Here is a 12,702-nt window from a genome sequence, read left to right as displayed (position 1 = left end):
AAATGTGCTACTGACTATCGTAGGTTGCGACAATACGAAAGTCGCTATTGTCTTTACAGGGTGAAGGGCGCAATACACACACCAAGACCGTGGCTATGATAACTACAATAGCTTCCATCATTGCGGCCGTGTCTATTCGCAGTGACTGTAGCTCTCTCATCATAGTAACAGCCAAAGTCTGGCTTTGCAACAAGTCCATGACGACGGACACGATCAAATACATCTTTCACCTTCACCACGGAAACAGCCGATGTCGCCCGCATCATCGCGATTTGGCCAACTCTTGGTCACTGTACATTTCATCGTAGGCATCTCACATGGATCCTATCGCTCTACTGCCGCATGAAATGTGCTTGAACTCCTATACTCGTAGTGTTCCTAGACCATCGTTCCTGGGTGACATAAGCAAAGGACGACGCTATACCCAATTGGGACGAATAAGTGAACACGTCACGACTGACTGCAGCGTAGAGTACCTTTTCGACATTGATGGATAAATTGCGGCAGTTCCAGTCGCTTGCTTACGGTAACTTCACAGATGAATGCATGCGCAAGTATGGAGCATGTGATCGTCTTATTCAGCCTGACAGGCGTCAGAGCGGGGAAGTCTCAGCCTGATGTCTTTCCTGTCGTACCGTCCACCCAACTATTCTTCAATCACCACATGCAAATAACACGCGCCACATATATACCTCAGCTATGCGTCTCATAAACTGCAAAACTCTTGAGCTCGAGGAATACTTCGGCGCCGACATCCCGGACTACGCCATCTTATCTCACACATGGGGCCGCGAAGAGGTGTCGTTTTCCGACTTGCCTCTGTACCAACCTTCAACAGCAAAGAAGGCTGGGTACCTGAAGATCAAACATACCTGCGAACAAGCGTTACACGACGGGCTACAATATGCATGGGTGGACACGTGCTGCATTGACAAGACATCAAGCGCGGAACTATCAGAGGCTATCAACTCCATGTTCAATTGGTATTCACGTTCTTGCATATGTTACGCTTTCCTAGTGGATGTTTCGGCAATTGGACTCGAAGGAGAACTTCCAGGAAGCCGATGGTTCACCCGCGGCTGGACTTTGCAAGAGCTAATCGCACCCGCGGAAGTGATCTTCTACGACCGAAATTGGACGGAGTTTGGACGTCGCAGTAACTTATCAGAGTTGATAGGGCAAATCACGCGGATTGACTCAATAGTCCTGAGCAAAATTAAGGGAGACCGCCCGGGCTTTGGAAACAGACTTGACAGCTTTTGTATAGCGAAGAAGATGTCATGGGCATCATACCGTAAAACAACCCGGAAAGAGGACGAAGCGTACTGCCTTATGGGGATGTTTGGTATCAATATGCCCTTGCTTTACGGCGAAGGCGAGAAGGCGTTTGTGCGTCTGCAGGAAGAGATTATTAGGAAACTGAACAACGATGATTCCATTCTAGCATGGGGCCTAGACACCGAGGGAGCAATATCGTCTGCGGATGGGACAGCTCCACAACATAATCCGCCGAGAATAACTGGTCTTGTGCTGGCGAAGTCGCCATTGGAATTCAAGAATTGCGTGGCTCTGGAACTGGCGCCTATTCCAGGACCACTATTGACTCTTGACAATCTGGGTATCACTATTCGCCTGCCGCTTGTCTCAATGCACGTTGCCACAGGAGCTCGAATAGCTGAGAGGCTGTTGATCGGCCTTCTCAGTTGTTCGCTGCGAACAAACAAGAGTTCTCATATGGTTGGCGTCTTGCTCTCTCCCAAGGAATGGACCATGTACCCCACTTTTCCACGCCATGTGGTACGGCGATCGATTCCTCTACACACGACCTATTCAAGGACTGTGCTTGTAAGCAGCCGCGATGCACTTGCAAGCACAGATTTCCAGCAAATTACCATTGTTCCATACATTCAGCAAAACCCTGCTGGGCCAAGTCTATATAACAGGTCCTACTTAATTGACGAGAAGACGAGGATATCAGCTGTGGGACTCTGCCTGATCAATGTAGAAGGATGGTATGGTGACGACTATCCACAGCTCGGTGGACGAGAACCCAAAAAGAGGGATGGGACCAATTGGCAAGCAGATTCTCGAACCTACACTCGCCTTTGGAACGACCCACCAATCCATATAATATCCTTGGCCTATTCTTGTCGGCATACCCACCCAGATGTAGCTTTCATTGTTCACCTCGAAATGAGCCTCAATCTAGCGACCGTCTACGTCCCTTCAGGAATCAGTGCTGAGTATGATATGCAGACGGCTTGGGATTTATTGCAAGAAAGGCGTTGGCAGATGAGTTCGGATAGGATGATGTACACATATGCCGATGGCCGTCGCATAGAGATGTCTGTAAGCTTGAAAGAGAAGAGAACCATTCATCAGTGGCGAATATTCAGCGTAGAGGTTGATGTCGTCGACGTCTCGTCATTAGGAAGCCGTGTAGCTTTATGATCATCCAGGGTGTCGGTATCTCGCCTTCACGCGATGAATATAGGGTTGGTTACCACGAATACGATATTCATTTGTCTTAGGCATGAAGAGATGAGCAAATCGACACGAGTGACGCTTAACAACTCAACGCCGCAGCAAAAGCCACAGCCAAGACCGCCGTAACACTCGCAGCGATCGTCCCTGCCGCGCCCGTCTCTTTGGGCACTTCGGCACCAGATGTACCCGACGCATCCCCGTTCTGCGTCGCGTTGTCACCAGCTCCAGCTTCCGTCCCATTCGAAGCGAGCGGTTTAGCCTTTGAGAACAGCAAGCTCTGCACTATAGCCAGCGCACTGAACACCTCACCTAAATTGCCGTCGCTAGCAGTTTCCAAACTATCCGCATGATCCCATGAGTGCGAGCACTTGACGTCTTCCGAAACCTCTTCGCATATACCAGCGGCGGCTTTGGCGGACGCTTCGAGCTTCTTGGTGAGCGGCTCTGCGAGGGAAGGGGCGGCGATGACTGCACGGGCATACGAGCGTGCGGTGATACCTTTGAAAGAACGCATGTCGATAGTGCACTGACCGTTACGTTCGCAGGATATCTCGGTGAGAATGTCGTCTTCGAAGAAGACATTGGAAGAGTTCACGAAGCCTTGTACAGCATCGGTCCATTTCTGTGCGCCGTTTGTCTACCGGTAGCTATTAGTATGAGTCTGGGTCAAACAATGAGAGATACTCACGATGTTCTGCATGATAGCAGAGCCCTCCGTATATACCGAGTGGATGTACGACCACTGCATGCGATTGGCATCCTCGCAATTATTCAAGTCGGCAGAAGTACCGTCGTAAACATCATAATCATCGCTGATCAATCCCCGGTCCTTGGCCCAGGTATACGATTTATCCGCCCATTCAGAGTAAGTTTCGTTGCCGGTAAGCTTGGCTAGGCGGGCAGCCAGGAGGAAGAAGTCGCCGGTGGCAGCATTGGATTTGTAGTCGTATCCAGACTGGAACGTGAAGATTGTATAACGAAGACCTCCTCCACAGGTTTCTTCGTCCCATCTTAGCACCTGCACATCGAATACCTCGGCAGCGTATTCAGCCCACGATCTGTTCTCTGGTGCTGAGAAGCCAGTTTCGGCCGCGGTCAGGGCTGCTAGAGCCCAGGTGGTTTGATCCTCGTTGGTAATTTGTCCAGTTTGATTTGCTGGCATAAAGGCAAAGTCCTCACCAAGCTGCGCTTGGATGCCTTCGGAAACGATAGAGTCATACTGGCTATCGCCAGTCAGGTATGAATAGTCGATCAGCGCGTTGAAGACTAGACCGGCTTCCCACCAGTAGTAGGGATCGGGGAAAATGCCGGGGATTCCAGATTCCGAAACGCTCTCATTGTAGAAAGTAACGAGACCGTTCGCAAGCGTCTTCGCAGCACCCTTGATGGAGTCTATCGATGTTAAGCTTTAGTTACGCAAGTGGGGACGACCGTTGTTACCCTGGTTCTGAACATCCAAGTCTAGCGCGGCGGTAGAGCTGATAATGCATGACAAACTGAGTGACAGGACGCTAGCGCGTGTGAACATGATGAAAGACGAAAAGAGTGTAGTTACGCTGCGAAATAGAAGTTGACAGTAGAAAAGCCAGTACTTCAAAAAGCAACAAGACAGGAAAAGCAGTTGGTGAGGTTTGTCAAGTGGCACAGGATCAGCGCTAGTATTGTCAATCCAGCCGCTGTGCTATGCGTCCAGTCACGGTTCATCGGCTAGCTAGCGCAGAACGCCTGAACCCACATAGCCTTGTTGCTCATCTCGCATAGCCATTCAGGGGCAGAGCATCGTATGAGACGTGTATATGGGCGTAAAGCTGCCTTGCGATGGACGTTGGAAACAGCACAGCCCTACGATAAATATAGGTGCGCCCTGGTTGCGGGGCCAAGAGCAGCCACAAGATGTCATCTTTCATGTTTGAGTATGTCCGTGTAGCTAACCATGCGCATGGAGTTGGTTGAACAAACTCTCTCTGTGCACCTCAAGGTCATGCGGCATCGCGTCAATTCGCCTTCCGACCGATACCCATCTTCGCGACTAGAGCCTCCGCGATGTCGCGCGCAAAGTTTTGATCGTTGATCGCGCGCTCGTCCTCGATTATCTCGACCTTACTATCCTGGAGCCCTCTTCTTATCGCATCGAAGAGCGCCGCATCCGCCTTTTCGTCTTGAAACGGCCCATCGGGGACCGCAATCATGCTAATACCCCCCTTTGGAAGCCAAATCTGAACCACCTCAGGGTTCTTTGCATGAGTTTTCAACTTCGCCGCAATGAAATCGCCGACTTGAGTCGCTTCGTCTACGGATGTCCTCATCAGGGTGACGACAGGGTTGTGCTCGTAAAGTTTGCGGTCTTTGTATCGTTCCGGTACCGTGTTCATGGGGCCAAAGTTTGTCATGTCAGTCGCGCCTACGGAGACGATATATGGTATTCCAGCTTCTGCAGGAGCCTCGAGACGATGTTCGCCCGCGCTCATCACACCGCCGGTGATGTGGTCGCATATTTCGGTAGTGGTAAGATCCAGTATTGCATCAAGGCCTCCTTCTTTGACAAGTCGCTCCATTGCTTTTCCACCGTGGCCGGTAGCGTGGAAGACGTACGTCTCAATATCGTAATTCGCCTCCAGATGTGCGCGTATTAAGTCGACGGCTGGAGTAGTAACACCGAACATGGTAATACCAACACGGTTCTTCGTAGATCTAACGGCATCTTCTTGACGGGATGCGTATGCTCGAGCCATGCCGGCGATGGCCGCTCCAGCGTTGCTTAGCACGTTTCGGAGTACCTGATTTAGACCAGCGACATCCACCACGCTGTACATCAGAGTGATATCCGTTTCTCCAACGATGGGTCCAGTGTCACCGCTTGCGACGGTAGAAACGATAAGCTTAGGGAAACCGATGGGTAGTGCAGTCCTCATCACTTCTGCCGCTAGGGATGTGCCACCCGAGCCTCCTGCATTGATGACAGCGTGTATTTTTCCTTCTTCAAACAAATTCTTGACTGCCTTGGTAGCGCGGGCAGCCATCGTCTTGATGACTTCGCCTCGAGGCAAGTCACTAACATCCTCCACGCCACCCTGATCCTTCAGCAGTTGATCTTGACTGATGCTGATGGAACTGTGCCTTATACGCTTTCTACCCACATCCATCAACGTCACGTCGACATTATTTTGTTCTATTTCTTTGCGGAGGAAAAGAAGCTCCTCCAACTTTGTGTCGCAAGTACCGAGAAGTACGACGCGTGGGTGAGAAGACATAATGATATAATCATCTGATAAAGAGTACAGAAGGTTGATGTATAAGTATCGAGTGGGTCGTGGATGCGCATGCCCGTGTAATGCCCCCCGCGCTTGCATTACGTCATCGTGCATACTTCAACAGCGCGACCCAGCATCATCGCTACAGCATCGAGACTTCCGATTATGTCTTTTGATACCAGACACCTCATCTCCACTCCAATCAAGAGCTGAAGTACGCTTAGTTCGCAAACATGTCACCCCCAAGCGATCGTAAAAGCATATTACAAAATCTCCGCTCGCAGATCGACAATGGCAAGATCATTGTTGGCGCGGGCGCTGGCATCGGACTGAGCGCGAAATTTATCGAAGCCGGTGGCGGCGACCTCATCATCATATACAACAGTGGAAGATACCGAATGGCAGGCCGCGGTTCGCTGGCTGGTTTGATGCCATACGGAAACGCTAATGATGTGGTTTTGGAAATGGTATGCCAGATGCGACAAACAGGTGCTCCCAGTTAGCGGCTAACAATCTCAGGCTGGCGAAGTTCTTCCCATCGTCAAATCTACGCCGGTACTAGCAGGAGTATGCGCTACCGACCCGTTCCGAGACATGTCTCGCTTCTTGAAGCAACTCAAAGACCTTGGCTTCGCCGGCATCCAAAACTTTCCGACTGTTGGATTGATCGACGGAACTTTCCGGCAGAATCTTGAAGAGACGGGAATGTCTTACGACGCCGAAGTGGACGTCATGAAGATGGCGCGAGAGATGGACCTCCTAACGACGCCGTATGTGTTCAATGTGGAAGAGGCAAAGAAGATGGCGAACGCAGGCGCGGATATTCTAGTCGCTCATATGGGTCTTACAACGAGCGGAAGTATTGGGGCGAGCAGTGGAAAGAGCTTGGATGATTGCGTTAAGCTGATCCAGGAGATACGCGATACTGCAACAGGTATCAAAGAGGACGTCATCATCTTATGTCACGGCGGCCCAATCGCGAAGCCAGAGGACGCGGAGTATGTGATCAACCGAACGAAGGGCGTACATGGCTTCTATGGCGCAAGCTCTATGGAGCGCTTGCCAGTTGAAGACGCGATAACCAATATCACCAAAACGTTCAAGGGACTGAAGCCTGGGTCCTCTGCATAGCCTAGTAATGGGGAAATGCATTCGTTATTTTGTGGTTGTGTATCTACAATGTATACCGGAAGTCGGGATGGCGATCGCCAAGTTTACCTGAGTCGATCTGTCGGATTCGTTCCTCGATAGACATTACCTCTCTCTTCTTATTAATGCCGCGCAAAGTGAAGTACATGAGAGCGTAGCCACATGCCGCGATTGTGATCGTTGTGATGGAGACCGCGTGACCAATCACATACCGACCATCGTCATTCGTAATACGGTAGATCTGGCCGGCCATTATACCCGCCGAGTTACCGATCGTCTGTTGCAGTCCTATGGCGGTGGCGCGCTTGAAGTATCCCGCATTGCTGTTGATAATCCAGGTAACGTTCAAACCCACGACACAGTAGATGCCAGTAGCAGTGACAAAGGTCGCAAAGTACAGCACCCCAGTCGAGGATATGGAGACACCCAGCATCATGGCATAACCAATTGAGGTAACTAACGCCAAAGGGACCATGAAGAACGCTCGACGGTTGAAGTAATCCGAGCAGAAAGCGACGAAAAGATATACTACCGAGGCCCAGATGTACACGGGTACGGTGAGGAGCTGAGTGCGAATGCTAGAGTATCCAAATCCACGAATGATGACGGGGAGAAATGTCGAGAAACCGAAGGAGCAGGTATTGGCGCAGAATTGGCAAGCAGAGCTGAGCCATACTTTGGGATCGCGGAAAGCAAGCTTTACTTCCGACTTGTCCAAGGCATCTGTTGTCATCGACTTGCCCTGGTACAATCGTTCGTTCTCGTGTCGGGCGCGAAGCAGAGCCTTTTCGTCTTCGTTCAACCACCACGCGGTCTCGAAATTGTCAGGTAGTAGGAAGATGGTAGCAACACCGACGATGATGGAGATGAGACCCTCCACCAAAAATAGCCAGCGCCAACCAGCTAGTCCTTTTGCGCCATGGAGATTTGTGAGACCGTACGCCAGTAGCCCGCCAAATGCACCGCTTAGTGCAGATGCAACAAAGAGATACGACACCCTCCGCGCTTGCTCCAGAGGCTTGTAGTACATACTCAGGTACAACGTCAAGCACGGAAACAGGCCGGATTCGAAGGCACCGAGGAGCAGGCGGGTAGCGATGAGAGAGGCGTAGTTCTCGATAAAGGCAGCTCCGATAATGACAGCGCTCCAGCCGATGATGAATGTTGGAATTAGGCGGGATGGCCGCAGCTTTTTCAGCAATATAGAGGCTGGAACCTCGAAGGCGATATAGGTGACGTAAAAGAGCGTTACGGCAACGTTGAGACGGTTGCCGGTGAGTCCCAGATCCTCGTTCATGCCTGCGATGGCAGCATTTCCTGAGAGCTATCAGCAAATGACCTTGGAAATTATTGTTGCGAGATGTGTGTACCGATATTGGACCGGTCAAGGTAGGCCACCTGAAGCACCCTTGTTAGACTTGTTGTCGTGAATGAGAGTTTGTATGCATACCAGAAACACCAAGACCATCATCGGAGATAGTATGAGGTCCAGTTTGCGAATGAGCTGTTGATCTTAGTTAGCACGTGATACCCAGTTTTGCGTGCATTGCTTGTACCTTCTTCTCAGCGACTGGATCAATATGAATCTCTTCGCTAGCGCCAATTTGGGTATCCTTCTCGTGAACTGAGCCATCAAAGGTCTTATCATCCGGGGTTGGATGCGACATGGTGTCGGTGGTGTCGTCTTCCGCGGCTAGACGAGACGGAAAGCTCATGATACAGGCTTGCGATCCAAACCAGACCCATCTGCCATGACATATACCTTATACCGTTCATCTTGACCTGGGACAACATTATTGCCGATCGGTGCCTAAGGAATTGTCCGACGCGGGAAGATAGCGAGCCCTGCTAAAGTGGGCATGATACGCATGGAGGATGCGCTAGGAACATTGGCAGGCAGGCGTCCGATAGAGATACTATCGGCTAAATCCCAGCGTTATCGGGAATCATCAACATGACGGAGACGCGATACGAGGGAGAGATGGACAGAGGTGACGAAGGTCCGTCAGCGAAGAAGAGGAAGAGAGGTCGACAAGCGAAGAGCTGTGTCGCGTGCCATCGGCGGAAGCAAAAGGTGCGTATGACGTAAGCAGTCGCTCCGAGCTTCGCGGCGCGACAACGCGTTGGTGATGACGACCCTCCAACCCAGCCATCTTCGCAGTGCTTCCGTTATGAACGATTGCAATCACTCCACGAGCAATGCTCAATACATCGGATAGATAGCTGATGGCCTACGCAGTGCGACGGAGAGCTGCCATGCTTCAACTGCAGCAGACGCGACGTTGCCTCAAGCTGCACGTACAGCGACGAGGCTGAAGCCCGTCGTCGGCAAACTTCACGTGTCGCCGCTATCCCTCTGAATGATGATATATCGTCAGAGAATCCCACAGGTACGTTTCTATCGGCGCTGGCCTTCACGCAGCAGAATGCGAGAGCCTTGTCGACACGCTCGTTGCAAAGATTGGTGCTAATGTTACCGCGAAGACACACGGACCACTTCCACGCGTGCCAGAAACTCGCCCGAACCCAGAGACGCACAAGTCGGTAATCTCTTCCGCAGTCGAGACGCCCCATCCTTTTTCGGATCATCCTATTTCGGACCTCAAGCTGCAGCAAAAATAATCGAAGAGCCCGCACCAGATCTTTCCTCCGGTATACGGCATGCTGCGGCCTCGGCGCAATCTTTCCGCGATGTTGGAGGCCCTTTTTCGCAGATCTGGGATCTCCTAGGCTTGCTGCCGCGCAACAAGGCCAGCGTCGATCGCCTCGTACATGTCTTCCTCGACGAGCTGAATTGGACCATAGACGCCATCCATCCACAGTCTTTCAAATTGAAGTATGACGAGTTCTGGGAGCGTAAATTCGGCTTCGATGACTATGCATCTATCGATCTGAGGTGGCTGGCATTGTTATTCATTGTCCTTGCGTACGGTGTTTTCCTCGACTGCCCCTATCCAAAGAATGGCGAAGTGCAACGTGAGCTTCAAGAGACATCACTACGCTTCTACTGGGCAGCAAGGCGCGCTATAGTCATTGCACCAACATTCTACGGAGAGTCGACAGATCTTGTTCGTGCCGGTCTTCTGGTCACACGTTATCTGATCCATTTGCGAAGAGTACCGGAGGCTTGGCTTACGACCAGTTTTGCCATGCGTATGGCCCAAGCACAAGGCATGCATATCGATGGCGAACGTTGGCGTCTCTCGCGTAAAGAGACCGAAACCCGAAGGCGTTTGTGGAGCCATCTCTATACCTTGGATAAGACTATCGCGCTTGCCATCGGTCGTCCCTTCGCTATAGTTGACCAGCAGTGTCTCGTCAAAAGAGCCACCAACGTCTGGTTGGACGACCAACCAGACGAGGACACGTCCGCCATCCCAGAGCTACCCATGTCCGAGCCTACCCTGAGCGTTTACAACTTCCTTGCACACGATTTGGCAAAGATCATCGGCAGCATTCAAGAGCGTTGCTTTGGTCTCTTCACCGTTTCTTACGACACCGTAATTTCGCTAGATCATGATATTATCGACTGGGAGGCAAGGTTACCAGACTACTATCACCTGAAAACCCCAGACACATCTATGGATGGCACGCTCCCCTTCCTTTACTGGAATCGCTTGCATCTCCACTCCATGTACCACTTCGCCCGCGTCACGCTTCATCGACCGTATTTGCTGCGCCAAAGTATTACGAACCGCTTCAGACACAGTCACGATGCGTGCATATCGTCGGCATGCGCTGACCTTGCCATGCGCATCGATTATTTCCAACAGCCATTGAATGACCGTCTGAAGTGGACTTTGGGTCCACACCACCTCTTCAACAGCGCTTTAGTCCTCGGAATAATCGCTGTCAAAGATCCACACTCGCCTAAATGTCGCGCGATACTAGAGGACCTCTCCGCATATTGCGAGATGCAAAGAGCTGATATCTGGCTCAATGAGTTCGCGCTAGCTGAGGTCAAAATCATTGAACTCTGCATCAAGAAAGCGAATCAGTTTCGTGCTAGTCGTACTGAAACACGTCCCAACACAGCAGAAAATGCGCCACCTGCCGTGCATGGTGCCAATACCATCGACCTGACATCACCGTATACGGAAGATAGCTCGGTAACGGTGCCAGATCTGCCGGCGATAGGTGCAGGTGGGCCCTTCCAATGGCATGCGCCCCCATGGGGTGACCCATCTTTCACCACTTTGTTTGAGCCAACCGATCTGCAGCACTGGGAGAATGTACTGGATAACATCACACAAGAGCAGATGCTGTTCGGCTTCCAATAGCGCATCACGCTCTGTAGATACTGCCGACCCCGCCAATTGTGCAACCATTTTTTTTTGGCATATCTCGTTGCTCTCTAAGAGGATGGCACTACTGTTCCACTTGTATGTCATGTAGCCTCGCTGTCGGTATATACTCTAAGCTTCCTCATAGGCTACGGGTGTAACCAGACTTCCCATACCATGACTCATTACAATCCTCAGATCATCTCCCGATTTGAGCCATACCTTCGGCACCTTGCTCACACCAATTCCATGCGGCGTACCCGTCATGATCACAGTACCCGGCTCCAGCGTCGTTCCTTGGCTCAGATATGCCACTATTTCTGGTATGCTGAAAATCATGTCGTTCGCCAGCGAATATTGCATAGTCTCGCCGTTGAGTACCGTCTTCAGCTCAATGTCGCCTGGGTTTGGTATCGAAGACGCGGATACCAAGCATGGCCCTACTGGCGCGAAGCCATCAAAGCCCTTGCCGAACCCCCATTGCGCTCCGTTAAACTGGTGGACTCGCGCGGTTACGTCATTCGAACACGTGTAGCCCAGCACGTAATCCATCGCATCTTCTCTGCTCACGTTCTTGGCTGGCTTCCCGATGACAACCGCGAGCTCGGCTTCGTAATCGGCCTGGCCATCTGTCGCCTGATGTGGAATGACTAAAGGCGCATTTGGTGCCCCTAGGCATGTCGAAGGCTTGAAGAACAGCGTCGGGTGGTTGGGAAGGTTCAAGTTCATCTCTTTGGCATGTTTCCGGTAATTCAGGCCTATACAGCGAATTGTTCCGACCTCGGCTTTTGAGAGCGGTGGCAGTAGTCTTGATATCGTGTAGGTCACTAGTGTTGGCCGGGCATCTAGGGAGAGTACCGATGACCCTGTGAAAACGCGGACTTTGACTTCTGGTCCTGAAGCAAGGGCTGCGCCGACTGCAACGTATTAGCAACAGCGGGCAATAATGACAACAGATCGACGTACCATCCAACTCAGCATCAATGGGCTCGCCGATGTGCTCAGCACCGTCCTCGGTCGCGACAAACCGCACTAAACGACTCCAACTCTATGCAGCGTTAGCAGTGCTCTTTGACTATTCCCATCGATTGCTTACCGTCCTAATACCACCTGCGACATCTATCGACCCCATGCTTCTAAATTTCGAGAAATCGATTAATAGGACTTTGGAAAATCGTTCAACAATGTATCTTGTGCCTGCCTCTTGGATGTTTACTCCCTTTTAGCTCGCAGCACATCAATTGATCTTATTGTAGTGGCCTGCATCTCCGTTGCTTATCGATCGGGAATTGTTGGTGAGGCCGACACCCCTGCTCGAGCGGGTCACTACCCCACCACTCATATGCGCGATGTCGGGTAACGTTATCTGAGGTGTTTGTTCCCGGTTCACAAGCAGACGAAAAGGATAGCCGTGGAGTTGCAGGCCTGTGGGGTCGCGCCTGGGCGAAATGATCATGTGATAATATCACTTCAACCGCTCCAAAGATGGTAAATAATATACAATTGTTTGCGATACTTAGAAAAACGTAGCT

The 12,702-nt window shown here is 51.2% G+C and overlaps 6 protein-coding genes across 6 annotated transcripts; 2 read left to right on the top strand and 4 right to left on the bottom strand.

Annotated features, from left to right (window-relative positions):
• Window positions 1-2,566: 2,566 nt before the first annotated feature.
• Window positions 2,567-4,015, bottom strand: J4E85_000196 (uncharacterized protein; the record flags this gene model as incomplete). The annotated part of the gene is made up of 3 exons (XM_051464489.1): window positions 2,567-3,124; window positions 3,176-3,879; window positions 3,928-4,015. The coding sequence occupies 3 exons, from the start codon at window positions 4,013-4,015 to the stop codon at window positions 2,567-2,569; spliced, it is 1,350 nt and encodes a 449-aa protein (XP_051331010.1).
• Window positions 4,016-4,481: 466 nt separating this feature from the next.
• J4E85_000195 (uncharacterized protein) lies at window positions 4,482-5,630 on the bottom strand (the record flags this gene model as incomplete). Its single annotated transcript, XM_051464488.1, has 1 exon — window positions 4,482-5,630. One exon carries the CDS (start codon window positions 5,628-5,630, stop codon window positions 4,482-4,484), a length of 1,149 nt encoding a protein of 382 aa, XP_051331009.1.
• A 341-nt stretch (window positions 5,631-5,971) lies between these two features.
• J4E85_000194 (uncharacterized protein) lies at window positions 5,972-6,869 on the top strand (the record flags this gene model as incomplete). Its single annotated transcript, XM_051464487.1, has 2 exons — window positions 5,972-6,205; window positions 6,258-6,869. 2 exons carry the CDS (start codon window positions 5,972-5,974, stop codon window positions 6,867-6,869), a joined length of 846 nt encoding a protein of 281 aa, XP_051331008.1.
• Window positions 6,870-6,912: 43 nt separating this feature from the next.
• Window positions 6,913-8,554, bottom strand: J4E85_000193 (uncharacterized protein; the record flags this gene model as incomplete). The annotated part of the gene is made up of 4 exons (XM_051464486.1): window positions 6,913-8,204; window positions 8,258-8,285; window positions 8,338-8,391; window positions 8,444-8,554. The coding sequence occupies 4 exons, from the start codon at window positions 8,552-8,554 to the stop codon at window positions 6,913-6,915; spliced, it is 1,485 nt and encodes a 494-aa protein (XP_051331007.1).
• Window positions 8,555-8,841: 287 nt separating this feature from the next.
• J4E85_000192 (uncharacterized protein) lies at window positions 8,842-11,167 on the top strand (the record flags this gene model as incomplete). Its single annotated transcript, XM_051464485.1, has 3 exons — window positions 8,842-8,961; window positions 9,127-9,277; window positions 9,372-11,167. The coding sequence occupies 3 exons, from the start codon at window positions 8,842-8,844 to the stop codon at window positions 11,165-11,167; spliced, it is 2,067 nt and encodes a 688-aa protein (XP_051331006.1).
• Window positions 11,168-11,302: 135 nt separating this feature from the next.
• On the bottom strand, window positions 11,303-12,302 carry J4E85_000191 (uncharacterized protein; the record flags this gene model as incomplete). The annotated part of the gene is made up of 3 exons (XM_051464484.1): window positions 11,303-12,087; window positions 12,137-12,218; window positions 12,267-12,302. The coding sequence occupies 3 exons, from the start codon at window positions 12,300-12,302 to the stop codon at window positions 11,303-11,305; spliced, it is 903 nt and encodes a 300-aa protein (XP_051331005.1).
• Window positions 12,303-12,702: the final 400 nt, after the last annotated feature.

The sequence above is a fragment of the Alternaria conjuncta genome, assembly GCF_024043145.1.
Source record: "Alternaria conjuncta strain BMP 0040 chromosome Unknown scaffold_1, whole genome shotgun sequence".
NCBI lineage: Eukaryota > Fungi > Ascomycota > Dothideomycetes > Pleosporales > Pleosporaceae > Alternaria > Alternaria conjuncta.
Note: the sequence above shows the minus strand (reverse complement) of the source record. Positions and strands in the feature narration are given on the sequence as shown.